General features: G+C 45.7%; 1 protein-coding gene across 2 annotated transcripts; it reads right to left on the bottom strand.

The window, feature by feature from the left end:
* On the bottom strand, positions 1-7,809 carry LOC112460955 (eye-specific diacylglycerol kinase). Of its 2 annotated transcripts, XM_025025922.1 has the most exons (11): positions 6,785-7,809; positions 4,865-5,027; positions 4,070-4,749; positions 3,559-3,953; positions 2,658-3,040; positions 2,125-2,440; positions 1,839-2,031; positions 1,426-1,758; positions 725-997; positions 399-562; positions 1-229 (listed from the first exon to the last, which is right to left on the bottom strand). In XM_025025922.1, exons 1-11 carry the CDS (start codon positions 7,786-7,788, stop codon positions 180-182), a joined length of 3,954 nt encoding a protein of 1,317 aa, XP_024881690.1. In that variant the 5' UTR covers positions 7,789-7,809; the 3' UTR covers positions 1-179. The 2 variants fall into 2 exon arrangements, with proteins under 2 accessions (XP_024881690.1, XP_024881691.1); XM_025025923.1 differs by lacking the exon at positions 1,426-1,758 and having other exon boundaries at positions 137-229.
* Between the last annotated feature and the right edge of the window lie 8,355 nt (positions 7,810-16,164).

The following is a 16,164-nucleotide window of genomic DNA, read 5'->3' as shown; positions in this document are numbered from 1 at the left end:
CAGCATTTGGCAAACACGTAATCGTCGACGTTAAACAGACGAAGGATATCAGATTATCACGTAGCGATTTACGTTACGAAAAAAATGCCGCAAAAAAGCGTCGTCGGAACGCCGACAACAGCGGCTCTTGCGTCACAGTCGTTCAGGGCGGTTCAGGCCGTGGCGATCAACGCTGAAGGTCAGAGATCGCTCTCCATCTCGTCCGTCGCTAATTGAAAGTGCTCTTGACCTGGTGACACACATAATTACAATTCGTATACACTTAGATAGGTGCACCTAGAGTCAAATATGTGTTTAACGCTCTAGAGAGACGAGATTTCATTGATGAGAAACTGTCTTGAAAGAGTTTACCTTGACGAATCGAGAAGATTAAGTCTACGATCGGAAAGATTACTTACTTTGCAGATACGCAGCTAGATCGTGATCCTCCGCGATCAGCGCGAGCTGATGCGGCGTGTTACCATGCCGGTCCTTCATCATCAAAGACGCGCCACCGGCTACGAGCATACAGCAAATGGAACGACGTTTATTTTGGGCAGCTTTATGCAAAGCGGTTTGCCCTCTGAAATAGAAATAGATTACTTTTTACTCTTGCAATCAAGATGAATAGAATGCAGCGAGAATAAAAAGAAATTAAGTAACGAGAAAGACTGGAGAAATTTCAGTGATTAATATATTCAGATTAAGTTTTCAATTTTATCGTGAATTTTAATCGATAACTTACTTATCATTATCGATCATGTTTAAAATTGTCGGTGGGGCGCAGGCAATAAGATATCTGACAATATCCTTGTGACCGTGCCTCGATGCCAGGTGTAGCGCCGTTTGACCAGTCTCATCGATCGACAGAACCGAGTACCCCTTTTGATGAAGCTGCTTCAAGGTCGGCAGATCGCCGATCTTCGCCGCTCTCAGTATCTCATCGCAGCTCTTCTCGAGTAATTCAGTAGCGAATCCGTGAACTCCCGAGTTCAGGCCGAAGAGTCTGTCGCGGGGGCTGCAAAATATAAACCAGAGGAATCCAGATTAGGGCAATCTCTCCTCCCTCCGCACGCAAACTACTTCTGCAACGTTCGCGGGACAGGGAATAATTATTATCCGAATAAATTATCCGAGCAAAGATAATTGAAGCGCACGGTCGAATGAGGGTTTACGTAACGTATCGGCTCGTGTTGAGTTTTTCTTTAGAATAATCCATAATATGTCGTCGCGGTACCTTTTACACCGTCTAAAAGGCACTCGTGTGGAATAAAGGTCTACGTTACCCGCTTTGAAAGCCGCCAGTGATCTTCATTTAAAGTTGCCTGTCTCCTAACGTCGCATAGACACCCTTCTTGGCTCTCTCTCTTTCTCTCTCTCTCTCGATCATTCGGATAATTAACGGCACGTCCGAAGTAACGCCGTAAGAGACTCTGAGAACCTTACCTGATGAAAGCGAGAGATCGGTCCTGGTGCTGCGACTGTTCGGCACGAGCGATTGCAACGTGAGAATTCTGCTTCAGGGACTCGCGTCTTATATGAGGGTACGACTCGCCGTTTCTGTTCTCGCCCGGCGGCACGTCCAGGGAGTTTCGACTCGCCGAATTCTTCGGTCTGACGCCGTTCTGACCTTCGGATTCTTTATCGAAGGAAATGCTCTCCCGCTGTCTGGAAAGCCTGATCTTCCCGGCGACGGACGGCTGTTCCTGTCCCCGCGTATTTTCGTTCGATCGATTCGTCTTCTCTGTCACGGCTGGCGTCTCCTTTAGACGTTCGTCGCTATATCATATATCATATCATGCGTTTCGAAGGAAAAAAAAAATCTAGATGCTGGGTCTGCATGAAAATATCTCGCGTACCTTGACAAGCGGATCTGCGCGGTTTCGTCTTCCTGACTCGCGACAATCTGGCTTGGTCCCGCTCGGCCGTCGGACTGCTGCTGCATGGCGTCTTCATCGAGGATGTATACGGCATCTATGTCGGCGACATCCGTCACGTAATGCAGTTGCTCCTGGCCACGATCGATCCTGAAGAATCTTTCCGCGGTGCACGCTAAGTAACAGAAATCACATTTTGTGTATTCTTCGCACACAGAGGATCGCACCGATTTGCGGATAATATTTGCACGAGAGTCAAGGCACTCACAGTCAAGGAAACAGCACGAGTCCATATTGTAATCTTTTGTCAAGAGTTTCCTCAGGCTCTCCAGATCAGTCGTAGCATCGAGATCGAGCGGTTCCGCGAGCCACGACTCTGCCACTTGCTTCAACCTCTCTTTGTTGTGATGGTACGCCTCGTAATCTGACATCTTTATTCTCATTATAGGTAGCTTCAGCCTGTCTAATCTCGCTATGTGCTGGTGCGACTTTCCCGCGTTCCTTCTTTTCGCTAACATCGTTGCCTTGTTCAACATACTTAAAGTTATGATAGATGGTAACAAACGACAAGCTTCGCCGTCGACCTATAACATTACAGAAAAAAATAGATTAAATAGAGAATGATAATATTATCGGAACAGAGAATGACAAAATTTCAAGGATAAATATTATATTATAGTAAAATTTCTCCTTATCCATAAGTATATGATAAATATTCAACAATCAAAATATATTTATTATATTTTACAAAAAGAGAAGACGGCTTTCTTTATGTTCAAGAATCATATTGTTAAAGCTTGCCTGCATCGGTATAGTCTTCGTCGTGACCAGTTTGGCTTTGCTGCATTGCACTATGCAGGTACCGTGTCCACGTGCTTGCAGAAGAGGTAGCTGGTAGGTGGTCAGACCGACTACCTCGATTAACCCATCGTCCATAGCGGGTTCTCTAGTGCCACTTCCCGCGCTCCATGGATGTGTTCCGCCACCGTAAGAGGCAATATTCAAGAACAGTATAGCGTGGACTCGGTGCTCTTTCAATTTCGGCGTCATGTCCTGACCGTCGCATTCCAACGTCACGAAGTCCGAGAGGTCCTTCCACTTTGTGAGCAGCAAGTCCTTGCAGCCCATCTGTCCGTAGAACAATTTGTTCCTCATTCTGGAGTTAAACTTCTCCGGGTGAGCCTCTACAATAAATCGTAGAGGGTTTATCAGACAAAATCCTTTTTTACGTATATACCGTTAAATGTTAAAGGATAAAATATCTTGAGTTAAATAACATTTTGTTATTTTTAACTACCGTGTGTCGAAATTTATTATTTTAACATAAAACAGTATTAATTAACTCCATTGATTTAGTTAAATTAATGACATATTGAGTAGAAGCAGTAGCGATCTATAGGAATGGTTTAAAATAACTCAAAGTGAGTATAATTTAACACTACAAATGTAACGGTATATTTTATACGAGGTATAACATACAAGAAAGGTCTGACTTAATTACGAGGCAAACAAAAGAAGAAGAAATGAGGTCAGAGCTCTCGAGATCGCGTTTTGACCTCACCGAAATCACAGAGCGGAACCTTGATCGGCCATGCGATCGATTTCCTGCCCGAACTAGGACAACTGCTATATATTGACTTGATACTTTCGGCATAATAATATAATCGGTAGTGCGAATAAAAATTTGGAGTTTTGATCTCACCTCGTGCTTCGTGAAACTCGAGGGCGATGTGAGCGTCTACGCCGAGGGAGAAGTAATTGTTAACAACATTGAGCGGCAGGCTTTCCTTGCCCTTGCCACCATCGTCGTCGTTCTTGGCATCGGGGTTCCTCTCGACTTGCAATTGCCATCTGTCCAACAGGGTGGTCTCGCTGTCACTTATGCTCGTTAAGATCTTGCTGATTGGCTCGTCCTTGTAACCGCCGCCCCATCCCAACGCTCTCGCTAGATCGTTTCCGGTGCCCAGAGGAAGTACCCCGACCGCTGGCGCTGGATAAGCACCGATTTGATCCAGAATCGATAGGACCCAACCGACCGTTCCGTCGCCGCCGCAGGCCAACACGCGCAAATTAGGGACCTTCTTGAAGAGTTCCAATCTGCAAGATCAATATTTTTGTTTAGTTAACTTGATTTGATTTTGTTGACTCAGTCTTTTCTTTCTCCCTGTATCGTGCGTCATCCTTGCCAGTCGTTGAGATGTATTTTTACTCACCCCATTCTTGGACCACCCTGCGTCAGATCGAAAACCTGTCTTGGATTGAGCAGCCACTGAAACTTTTGCAGCAATTTCGCTCCCTGATTACCGCCGGACTTTGGATTTATAAAAACCAACACCGGCTTTACGGTAGCCGAGGGTATGGGCTTAACGACCCACAACTCTCCCTGATCCTTTTCCTTTCCCTTTTCTTTCTCCTTCTCCTCCTTCTCCTTTTCTTTGTTTTTCCGGCGGTAAGATGAGCCATCGCCGGATTTCTTCCTTCTGGGTGATCTTCTCAGGCTACTCTTGAAGCTACCTTTACGAGGGAGTTTCACGATCCACGACGGCGGTACTACGATCGATGCGTGAGTGCCCAATTCGCACATCTCGCCTATTTTCTGTACGTTGAAGCACGTCTCCCTGTTGTGGTAAGCGGCCTTGCACCAGCTGCAGCTCACCGCCACGATCTCCCTCGAGCTAAAGCTGAGCTTTGATTGGAACGACTTGCCGCAGTTGGCGCACTTGCCTTTCTGCGATCGTCGATGGACCCAATGATGATGGGTTGTCGTTTGCTCGCGATACTGACGCACCCCTACATCGCGAAAACTCGACTTGCAGGCGAACTCTAAATTTCCGACGCAGCAGGCGTGAGCCACTACGCGACAAGCCGGACATTTCAACCGGGGTCCGTGTTTCTGAAAGGGAGAAGGAAGAAAAGACACGTATAATGATCCGATTGATCAAAATCTCTGATGCGTCTCTTGTTCTTAAAAGCATCCTTTCATTCTCCGTATTATCGTTGAGACTTACGGAACAGTCATTGACGTAACAGAAGTCACCGGACGTAGCGGTTGGTACCCAAAGATGTTCTCCATTAATCGCATTTGGACCCCAATCTGGAGTCGACCGAGGTTCACGATGACCGCTCGAGCCACCTCCTTCTCTGCTATCTTCTCTACTATCCTCTCTCCCTCTAAAATCATCGCATCAAACGCTCATAAAACTTCTTTCGACTTAATTAATTCTCATTAACTATTATATATAACAGTTAAAAAATATCTATTTTAACTGTTTTATATATATATGTATATATATTATTGTCAAATTAAAAAATTATCGCGAAGAAAAATAATTTAATTTTTACGTCTGACGATGTCACAATTTATTTGCCATAAAATGTCTGCCAAACGTAATTTTGTATTTACATGTAAAATTCATCTGTATCATACTGAAATAAGAAATGATAACAGAGGAGATGGGGAAAGCATACATATCATCTTATACATAATTAAAATTCCCCTTGCACGTGCTTCTTTTATAAGGACCCACAAACGCGGGCACGAAATCATGTCGTATCTTTGAAATAGTAAGAATGTCCTCAAAAATTTAAGCTGTGTTGAATAATTGATGTTCACCTTTCTCTGCCGTGGTATATAAAACACTCATCCGAAATTAGAATACAAAAACCTTAACGATCACAGCTTTTTAGGTGCGAGCCTTTTTGATGTGGAATATCTTAATATGCGTAGTAATAAATAAATAATGATAATAATCATGTCGGACGAAAGGTGCGTACGACACTCCGCTTATAGCTCTTTGATCGATATCCTTTAAATATTTAATTCTCCGCGATAACAGAGAGAGAGAGAGAGAGAGATTACTTTGGCTTCGTTTTTAATACATAAACATAGCTTTTTCGGAGATACTCAGTGTTACATTTTTCCAACTTATGGAAATGTTATGGAAATGTCCGAAATAATAATTTATGAGAAGTAACGCTATATGCGCTATTCCCCTTTCAAGAGTTTCAAGTAGAATCGTAAATACTGGCAAGAGACGGAAATAGCAACGCGATAATAAAAGTCTTTCCCTGCTTATTTTTTTAAACCCACTTTAGATGATCTATAAGTCGCGTCAGAATTCAGGATAGAGTGTTCTATTTATAACGTTATATGCCATATATTTTTGTGTTTATTTTACATATGTGTTGCAATATGTGTGAAACAGGAAAATGTTTGCAACGTAGAAAAAATATTTAGGTTTTTTCGTTTTAAACTAAACTAACTAAAGGTATATTTTAGTCAAAATAATTTTATACATACAGAGTACAAGAAGTTTAAAGTAAAAATATAAATAGGTATAATAAACAAAGAATTAATAAAAAAGATGGTAGAAATATAAATTATCTAACATAATTAGAAATGTGATTTCAATCACGAGTCATTTTCATTCATACAAATCAATATTATATAGATTATAAATTTTCACATTTTATGAAAGAAATTTAATGTATCTAGGTATGCCCATTTTTTATTCCAAAAAATTCGATGCTTCTACCATCTTTTCTAACAGCAAGATTAAATCTATATTATATTCAAGGTGCATAATTTCATCACAAAATCATTACAAAAATTTAAATATAAAATAATTTTATACGGTTTAATTCATGCATCACGCGATAGCTAAAATTTAATTTAAATGCTACATTAAAAAAAAGAGAAAATAAACGACGACGACAAGCAATATTATTTGCGACAGATGACTGGTTATGCATCCTAAATTTGACAATAAATAAATCAAGTTTAAGTGCTAAAAATCGCGCAACAAAATTAAAATGTACAACTTAGGAAATGTGCTCGTCAACGCAATCCAAGATCGCGTTGCACGATGTGCTCAGAACAAAAGAACACTCCGAGAGGGTCGCAGCTCCATCTAATCAGACGTACCCACCCTATCGAAGGTCGCGGCTCCTTCCCAGGTAGCAGCGCCGTGTACCTCGTTCTCGCGTCCGTCGGCAGCACGATGTCGACGCTCTTCGACCTGATGCTCTGCTGCGGCACCGCCAACGAGTCCGCATTGGCTGCGCCGCCGTTCTTATTGTTATTGAAACACGAATCCACGGAAGCGGCGCGGTCCCGCTTCAGCTCCGGCACGGTCAGAAAAATGTCACGCACGACGAAATTGGACCCGGACGGCGGCTCGACGGGCTCGTTCTCCTCATCGTCGTCGTCGTCGTCCGCTTCCGACGAAGCAGTTGCGGCTGACACGAGAGCGGGCAGATGCTCCAGGGGGAAGGTGGTCAGGGCCTCCTGCCTGGACAGCCTGCGCTGCCTCTCCGGGAACTCTGGCCTGACCTCGGAGTCCGGCCCGGCAGGCGTATCTTCGGGTGGGACGTATCGCGACGACTCGCCCTGGTCATTGTCGGACGTCAGGGTGACCCGGATCTCCGGGCTGCCATCTCTCTTGCCAGTCTCATCCTCGCGGTCCGACTCGTTCTCGGACTGATCCGTGCTATCGGTCTCGATCTCGCCGGCGTCGGCCTCGTCCTTGGCGATATCCTCGGCCAGCCAGAGGCTCCGGTACTCCTCGACGCAAGCACAGTGGTAGCATCCGGAGACTTGGATGATCGGCGTTTCCGGTCGCTCGATTCCACCTGCCGGGAGTTGCTGGCTCGCGGCCGAGCCGGAATACGCGTCGAAGCTCTTGGAACGCTGACCGGTCAGCTGCGGCACCTTCAGGGTCGAGGAGCCCCTCCTGCCGCGTATGGAGTCTTGAGATCTCGCCGGGGAACACGTGGAGGACGACGAGGAGGTAAGGTCCTGCCTCGTCTGCAACTGTATCTCGTCGAAGGAGGCCGACCTGATCTGCTTGGGCACCTCGAGGCTAGATTGGGATTTCATTTCCGCCCCCGTTGGAGTGCGCGACCTTTTGAAGGTCGAGCGCAACTTCTGCATCGTCGCTTGATAGCTACCTGGCGATGCTGTCGTCCGCAATCCCGGACGTTTCGCTGCTCTCCCTCAACGAAAATAACTTCTCGGACGAGACACGAGCGGCCGTGTTGCTTTCCTCGCTCTCTTCCTCGTCCCCGAGGCTGGATTTGCCGCCGTGTTCCGCTCCCTGTTCCTGGATCGTCTTCCGCTTGACCGACGACTGGGTCGTCTGATTATATCTCGAGAAGGATAACGCTGACGATGACGACGACGACGACGACGATGCGACCGTCTCTTTTTTCGGCTTGGACTTAGCTGCCGATTTGCAGCCCATTCTAAGTACCTTCGCCGCCAACGTTACACTGAAATTCTGGAGTTTTCAAAGGTAAATACTCGTAAACTGTTTGTATAATGGATGTCAAACGTCAGACCGCAATGGAAAAGCAATATCGAGAGACCACTCGGGCCACGAGGGAAGGACAGGAGAAATATACAGGCTGGAGTTTACAGCTGTTTCTCAAAGTCCGGCACGATCTCTTCACGTATGAAGAGCTTTATTTTAAAGCGACCTGGAGTCGCGTGTGTAGAAACGTATGGTCGATTTTGGTTCGTTTTTGGTTCGTTGACAGTCGATGTTGCTCGAAATATTTGCTCGCCGCTTTCGTGTATTTCGAGATTGCTTCGAAATTACGTGGGAACGAAATTCGGAATGACCGCTCTCGGTCATTTTCCAGCATCGCAGCGAGAAGCTTTACGTGAGGCTTCGCGTGTTCGGCTCGAAATATCAAATGTTGAAATGACAGGTGCGCGACAACCAGCGGCGCGTGAATTACAATGAAAATTATCTCGTTACATTCGGCGAGAATGATCCCGGCAAACTCGACTCGGTGATTAATCGACGTGGGCGAACTTTCATCCGTCATTTGCTCGCTTTCTGCGTTTGTCCACCCTCGCATCCACTCTCGCAATCACTCTCTTTCTCTCTTACACACATACACGCTCTCTCTCTCTCTTTCTCTCTGTTTCTCTCTCTCTACCTTTCTATCTCCCCTTTTCTTTCCTCGCTACCGCCCCTCACGGCGCGGCTCTCTCCTCTTGAGTGACTGGCACCATCGATCGAGTTTTCCAGCACCGGAATTTATTTTCACGGTGACGCGTGATAATCGAGGTCGCCGATACGATGAAGTCGTGAGCCTTACTGCCGCGGCACGAGGTGAAATCGTGCCTCGATAATTCCGTGATCGGAGATCGATTGATTCTCATTGTCACCATCACGGGATGTTCCAGTCAGCCGGAGCCGTCTTTGAAGATGCTTCCGCGCTCGTCGATGATAAGCGTTCCTCGTTGAGAATATCGACGATCGATCGAACGTCAACGATAACGAAGACCAAAACTCCACGAATTCTTTCGGGACGGACGATCGTTCGATGCTAAGAGCACGTCGACGGAATATTCACCGAGGCTGTTCGGTGTTCCGAACGACCTTCGCCACGTCGGTCGATCCATACGCTTGATCAATGATAGAGCACATTCCACGAAAGCTCGCGCACCGCTCCACTCTCGTCATTTTCTAGATTCGTCTCTTCCTTTCTTCCTTTCTCTCCCTCTCTCCTCTCTCTAGCTCTCTTTTTTTTCTCTCTCTCTCTCTCTTCCTTTTTCAGCGCAGTTTCTTTCGAATAAGGAGCACTACGCACCGTTCACGAGCCGAGCGCCTCGTCGCGCGAGGGATGAATTCAACGTGGTCCTCTCCCTCCGAATTTTTCGTTCCTCGCTCGCAGCCCCTTCCGGAGTCCACGCATCCCGAACGGTCTCTCGAGTTCTCTCTTCATACGAGTCGCGTTTTTTCGCGACCCGCGAGACAAACGTATGGTGATGCGATCTCAAATTGGGCGACGGCGACGGCGACGACGACACGACACGACGCGGCGCGGCGAGTTTGCCGGTCGGACTAACGCAAGCCAGGGCTCGTCGATGACCGATGTCGAAAGGGGTGAGAGAGAACGCGGGCGGCTGTACGTGTGCGCCCCCATTCTCCTCCGTTCCTCCCCATCGTCGGGGTCCGCTCATGCGCCCTTCGCGACGGATCACCTCTCGCAAAGGTGTCATGATCATGCGCGCAATAATATAAAGCGTATTGGCCAGAAATCGAGGTTCATACAGTAAAAAAAAAACAGAGAGAGAGATAGAAATAGAGAGAGAGAGAGAGAGGGTCTATACGAGACCGGTAGTCATCGAGCGGTGTTAATGGCGTTTGTATTATTTGGATATTCGAGATATATAATACGAATATCGTGTTTCGTAACGTTTTGTTTGTTCGTTCGAAAATATGAATTTAATAGGGATTTATTGATATATAGTTTGAATCACTCTCTCTCTCTCTCTCTCTCTCTTTCCCTCTCGTCTTCAAAGAAAACCAAGTACCATTTCCACTCGCATAGCTTTCCCATTATAAAATAAACTATCGTAAAGTAAACATCACAAAGCAAAATTTACATCCACTATCGAACGCTTCTCTTTCTCTCCGACGTCTTCAAATATCAGTCCGGAATCGCCGCTGCGTTAATAACTTCTCGTATTCACGGTGGATTTCGCGCGTTCGGCACGTGACCTCAAAGTATCTGCCGCGGGGAGACGCGGGTGCGATGTAGGTTGCAAATTAAAAACATCGCAACACAGTCAGGTCGATAACAATCCGGTGTCATCAAAGTGTCAAAGTATGCGATTCTTTAATTTGAAATCGCGCGATCTTGTTAAAAAAAAATATATATATATATATCGAACTGAATCTTTTTAATTTCCGTTCACTTTTGTACAAATAATTGAATCTTTGGTCTAAAAAGAGAGAGATCGCTCCGCAAGTTCCGTAGTTAGATAACTGCTGACCTTATCTCCGAACCGGACGGTATAGGGTCTTCGCGGCATCTTAAGTTCGTGCCCTCCGCGAAACGCACCCGTTGTCCTAGCTTCGGGGCCAGCTCGAGCAACCTACAATGCACACGAGAAACGCCCAGATGGTGGAATACGGTCAGCACACGAGGAAGAGCGTAACACGTCTACGAGCGACGGAATATTCTCTCAGCCATTCTCTTATAGCCGTCTCACCTTCGACACGCGCTCTCCCGCTAAAGAACCGACCGGCACACCGGATCGACAGCTCAGTGTAAAGGAATTTGTAGCCGGATCATCCGTGGAGTGTTGTTTATTAATTCGAAGTGTTCTTCAGGCGTTATGCTTATCTGTATGTGATTGTGTAAATGTACTCATTATATATATATTGGCGGGGTAAAGTAAGGTTCGCATATCGGCATTCGAACAAATTCTCTACTTCTAGTCTAGATAGAAACATTCGAGTTTCAAGTTGAAACGAAATCTATGATTGAAAGCGTTATTTCCGCGTTAAAATGTGGCGTGCGGTGCGGAGAATCGCTTTATACAGAATGTCACGGCCTTATAAGTCGTCAGCATTTTTTTCCTTCCAAGCTAAAGGAGGCGAATCGTGCAACCTTTTACAATCGAAATTTAATATCTTTGAAGAGGCTCTCAACGGAGAACGTTTCAAGTCAAAGGTTCAGGTGTGGAGTTTAATGGAAGATTTTTACCGCCTTGTAACAAGTTCTATTTATAATGAGCCTAACGAAACGGCTAGCAAGTCCCGATCACGTAACAACACCTTATAAAACAAGGAAAACGTAATTTCTGAATCATAGATTTTGCGTAGAAAATCGCGCGATCGCAGTCGCGTAAACGAAGTTCCGTCGCAACGAAAAATGACCGTTCTAGATTGATCGTGAGAGAATAACGTCGCGGATCCACATGGACCGGGGAACTCACGTGAATCTTATCGTGACCACCTCGCCGGTCTCCGATGGTTTCGGTATCAAGCAACACAGCCAACGGACGCCCATCCTCGCGATCGGTCTCTCCGCACGCGATTTCCACCTTGGTGCACGCGACTGACACGGAGGAGAGGAAGGAAAGAAAACAATTGCGGGAACAATTGTAGCACGATTGTCGCTTCCCCCGCACTCCCGTTCCCGCTAATCTCTTTCGCAACTGCGAATTATGTCATCTCCGCGTAATAACACCTGGTACGCCACTTTTCCAGCAACGAGCGTACGTACATCACCGACCAGTATATCACCCACGAGTTCCAGCTGCCAGCCGTCGTCGTTGATGTCACTCGTATCATTCTTGTATTTCTGAACGAAATACATTTGTATACTCGTAACGTCCAGCGAATTAGCTTCTAATCATCGCGTTATATGATGCGCGATATCCGATTCCGTGGGAGACGAACGACCCAACAAAAGTGTAATACTGTCGGTTTCGTAAGACGCGCGGCGTTTAATAACGGGTTATTTTTCAAGATCACTTCCGCAATTAACTCACGTTACGAAACGTATAAGACGAATAAGAGAACGCTGCAAAAAAGACGCCTCCGTGTCTCATATTCATTATAGGTCTCTAATATAACTTTAATGAGCGCTGTAACGAGCTCATTGGAAAATCTCTATCTTTTATTTAATTGCTGCTGAATTATAGCCGATAATCCTTGTCTTATAAGCAGCAGAGAGTGATAAACTGCAAATTTATAAACTATAATTTAAGAAATATATATAAATATACATAATTTAGCAATCTCTTAAGCAAACTTCTTCAAAATCTGAATAAAAAACAATTTAACAAAATCGCCGTTAATAACGCGTTCGTCAACATTAACAATAACTCTTTCGAAATTTTGACAAAAAAATCTAGTAGTTCAGGTTGTCAAAAGAACTATCGTCGATACATATCGTCGGTTAAAAAGTAAAATTATATTGTAAATATCTTTCTTTCCTCTTGACATCTCTATTATGCAAAACGTTGCTATATCTTTCGGTATGACGCATTAAGCAAATATTTTCTCTCCCTCCTCGCACAATTTAATTGCCCATTGTTCTCCAGCATGCCTAATTCAGGCTTAACTACCGTACCTCGTTACACGTACCTCGTGCACGAAAATACACACGTTTACCCGGCGACTGCACTCTTAAAACTTTGCTCGCGTAATACAAAACGCGCGTCCGCGACCGAAAACAATCGAGACCGGATTACGGTCTAGGCACCGTCTCCTTCGTGTTTTGCCACGGGTTTGTCCTTCTATGATGACAGTGAGAGCGAGAGCTACAATCCCATTCACGAACCGCATTACGAACGAGAGCTGCTCGCGCGCTCGTCTTACCAGGAGTTTATTAACTAGGCATCGAAATCGGTTGGGCAAATCGCAAATTATATCGCGGCCGTGAATCGAGTTGCTAACAGTTCATCGTGCTTTTTCGGCCTCGTCGACGAGTGCCGTACGCGCTATCGTCGTTGTTAACGAAAATAATGAACGATGCTGTATCACAATGCGGCGGGCAGTAACCGGTTTCGCGTTCACGTGGTTTTGCTGCTTGTAATATGATGTAAGTTTTAATTCGCGAGGAGAGCCCCTTTCGGGGTTTAGTTACATTTTCTTTTCACTCTCGTCTCCGTTACCTTCACTTAAAGGAAACGTTTATTGTTATACCTTAGGCAAAGAATCGCTCCGGTAGGAGTTCGTCTAAAGAAGAAGAACGCGACTCCCCGCTGTCTATAAACCAATAAAAACGTATCCGTAGAGACTAGAGAGAGTTTATTTATAGCTACGGAAACTACTCGGAAACAGATATATCTTCGTCGGCGATAAAAGGGATTATATCAAGCAGCAAAAAATATGATCTCCTTGCCGTTTCTTTTCGTCCGGCATGTATGTACAATTTAGGATATAGTTTGTGCGCCGAAACGAATGTGTCACTCTTTACGTATGAGATATATTACGTCATGAAACATATTCGCTATCCTCACCCTTCTTCGATCGTGTCGTCCTCTTCGCATCTCTCCGCCTCCTGTTTGCTCTCCTCCCCCTCTTCCGCCATATCTTCGCGTATCGAATAAATCCAATTACAAAACTCCGGAAATTAAACGAAAGAACGACGAAAGAGATCTTCCCCAACGTGCTCTCTGTCAGCAAAGCGACGGAGAAACGTTCGCTTGATCAAGTTCTGCGGTTCCATCACACTCGATCTCTCATGACTGACTTACGTGAAACAATTCGGGATGTCGTCGGAGCATATTACGGCTTCCGAAGACTCGCAAAGTCGCAATTCTATTTTCCATAATGCCATAATGGGATTATCGTTTTATCCATACGTGGCGTATTATTAAGTCACGCGGGTGCGCGATGAAAAATATAGTGACGCCAAAGAAAAACAAGCGAGGAAATCTGAATTAATGTAGTTTACAAAAAGTCTATAATTAAATTATTTTTAATATACATTGCTCTCGAGTACGCGATTGCATCTCAATGCATTGTATTAATTTAATTTAATTCAGCTTTGTGTTACACAGACTGGAATTCGAACAGATATTGATCGACGGTTTTTAATCATTTTTGCAGCTCCGTTGCTGTTGAACGCCGTAGCCTCGTTTTTCCTTTATCTACTCTTTTTTCTCTATCTACTCTTTTTCCTCTATATATCTACTATTCCATTTAAAAGTAACAGATAACACTAAAACCTAGTTCTAAACAAAAACCATATCTAGGATAAGGACATGTTGAAATGTGAAGTTTTTATTTAATTTTGTTTCCTTCGCGGTACGCGGTACTTATATCGACGCTGGAGATTCAACTTATACATTTATTTATGCACCTATAAAACTCGCCAGCTTTATCTTAATCTTCCGTAAGCTTATCTATCCATTCATACTGATAACTCGATCGTGAACGGAGAGCGCCGAGAGATATATCTCGCTGCGTCAAATCTCGGTGCAGCCGTACTTATATTCCTGCGCATCTCAATCTTGTGCCAGTTATGCCGTGAGTAAAGGCCGATTGGGTTGTATCGATCTCTTCCTGCAGAAAACGAGGTCGATTGTTGCTTACCTCATTGAAAAAGCGGCTCTCCCGTAGCGGCGGGCCGCGGTCAGCAGCACGCCGGCGTTCCTCCGTTTCCCGTCTTCGTGACCGGCATAGCCGGCACCGCGTAGGTGAGGGATCGCGTAACCGCCTCGCGATCGACGTCACAATGAGCGATATGTTCTCGCGAAGACGCGACCGTCAGCTACGAACACTTGCATAGTCGCGCGACGGATCCGACGGCGATCGGCAATCGATCGTCCGTGATGGATCGTCAGGTGTACGCGCACGTGAGTCGATCGCTCGCGCCGACTCGCGCTCGCATCTTATTTCGAGCAATGCCGGCGCAATCGGTCGGAACAATTAACGAGTATCTACATCGACGCTCTGTGACAACTCAGCTTCGTTGACACAGAATGTGATTCGCAATCGGAGTGTGTAATCACGAAAATGAGGTCTATTCTTATTGATAACTTCGGCCACTCCAAAAGTGATCGAATCCACCTAGGTGATCACTTAATCACTGACACTCTCGATCGGGATTCGCAGATCCGCGATCAGTAATCAAAACCTCTTCGGAAGACGTGCACTCCAACGAGAGTATCGTCGATACTCGACGACGATTTGTTAGTTATTAGTATAAAGTCAATATACCTCGTCAACACGCGGAGAAATGCGGAAACAAGCGGGACGTCGGGACGGGAACGACTGTCGTCCGCCTTGTTATCTCGATCGGTTCGACATAACGGGATCTCGATTGACCGTTCTCCGGTCTGAAAAAAATTCCAAAGGAAAAACCCTCGACGGCACTAGGTATTCGTTAGCGCCTACGACGACGTTTGACGCGACGACTCTCCCCAGTTAACACTACTTTGTTGAAACGCCGCGCGACGCAACGCCGAGCCGAAGGTTGACTGTCCCGTTATTATACCTCGACCGACGGCGATCGGGTGACCGTGAAATTTCGCGAGACCACAGCTAGACGGACGCTCCCGGTGATACCGCTCGTACACTCAAGGATGAACGTTCTCCGGACCGCGGTAGGACCGCGGCGAAGATCCCGAGGAGGACGCACTCCGCGGCCTGCCATTATAAATAGTTGTGACCGAGACGACCAGAGGCTCGCGACGAAGCGAAGTGTAACGAACGTGGAAAGAGGGTCCAGACGAAAGAAGAGGACGGTGGTCAAGCCAGAGGGAAATGACGATACGTCGCTAGCGATGGGCTCGAGCGACCGTCGAGGCGATCGAGGCTGCTTCCTCGCGAACGAAGCGATGAGTGACTCTAAACGACGCGCGCTACGATCAAGGCTAAACTTTAGGGATTAATTCGAAATTGAGAAGTAAAAAATGTACGCGTGTAAATGGACCTTCAAACTTATTTCCTCGCTTTTTGAACGCGTTGGATTCTCTCCAATCTTTGATTTTGCTTTTTACATGGTTTTGACCCGTTTCTCCCATAAATCGTCGCAATTACTCGTTCGC

Source organism: Temnothorax curvispinosus, unplaced genomic scaffold, assembly GCF_003070985.1.
Source record: "Temnothorax curvispinosus isolate PA1 unplaced genomic scaffold, ASM307098v1 QBEX01010932.1, whole genome shotgun sequence".
In the NCBI taxonomy this organism is placed as follows: Eukaryota; Metazoa; Arthropoda; class Insecta; order Hymenoptera; family Formicidae; genus Temnothorax; species Temnothorax curvispinosus.
The sequence above is the reverse complement of the archived record's forward strand: the minus strand, read 5'-3'. Positions and strand labels throughout refer to the sequence as shown.

Excerpts from the sequence above, each read along its gene's own strand:
- LOC112460955 (XM_025025922.1), bottom strand. The coding sequence starts at position 7,788 with ATGCAGAAGTTGCGCTCGACCTTCAAAAGGTCGCGCACTCCAACGGGG. Across the intron at positions 998-1,425 it reads CGATCTCTCGCTTTCATCAG|CCCCCGCGACAGACTCTTCG; the intron begins GTAAGGTTCTCA and ends TATATTTTGCAG. Across the intron at positions 563-724 it reads AACATGATCGATAATGATAA|AGGGCAAACCGCTTTGCATA; the intron begins GTAAGTTATCGA and ends TTTCTATTTCAG.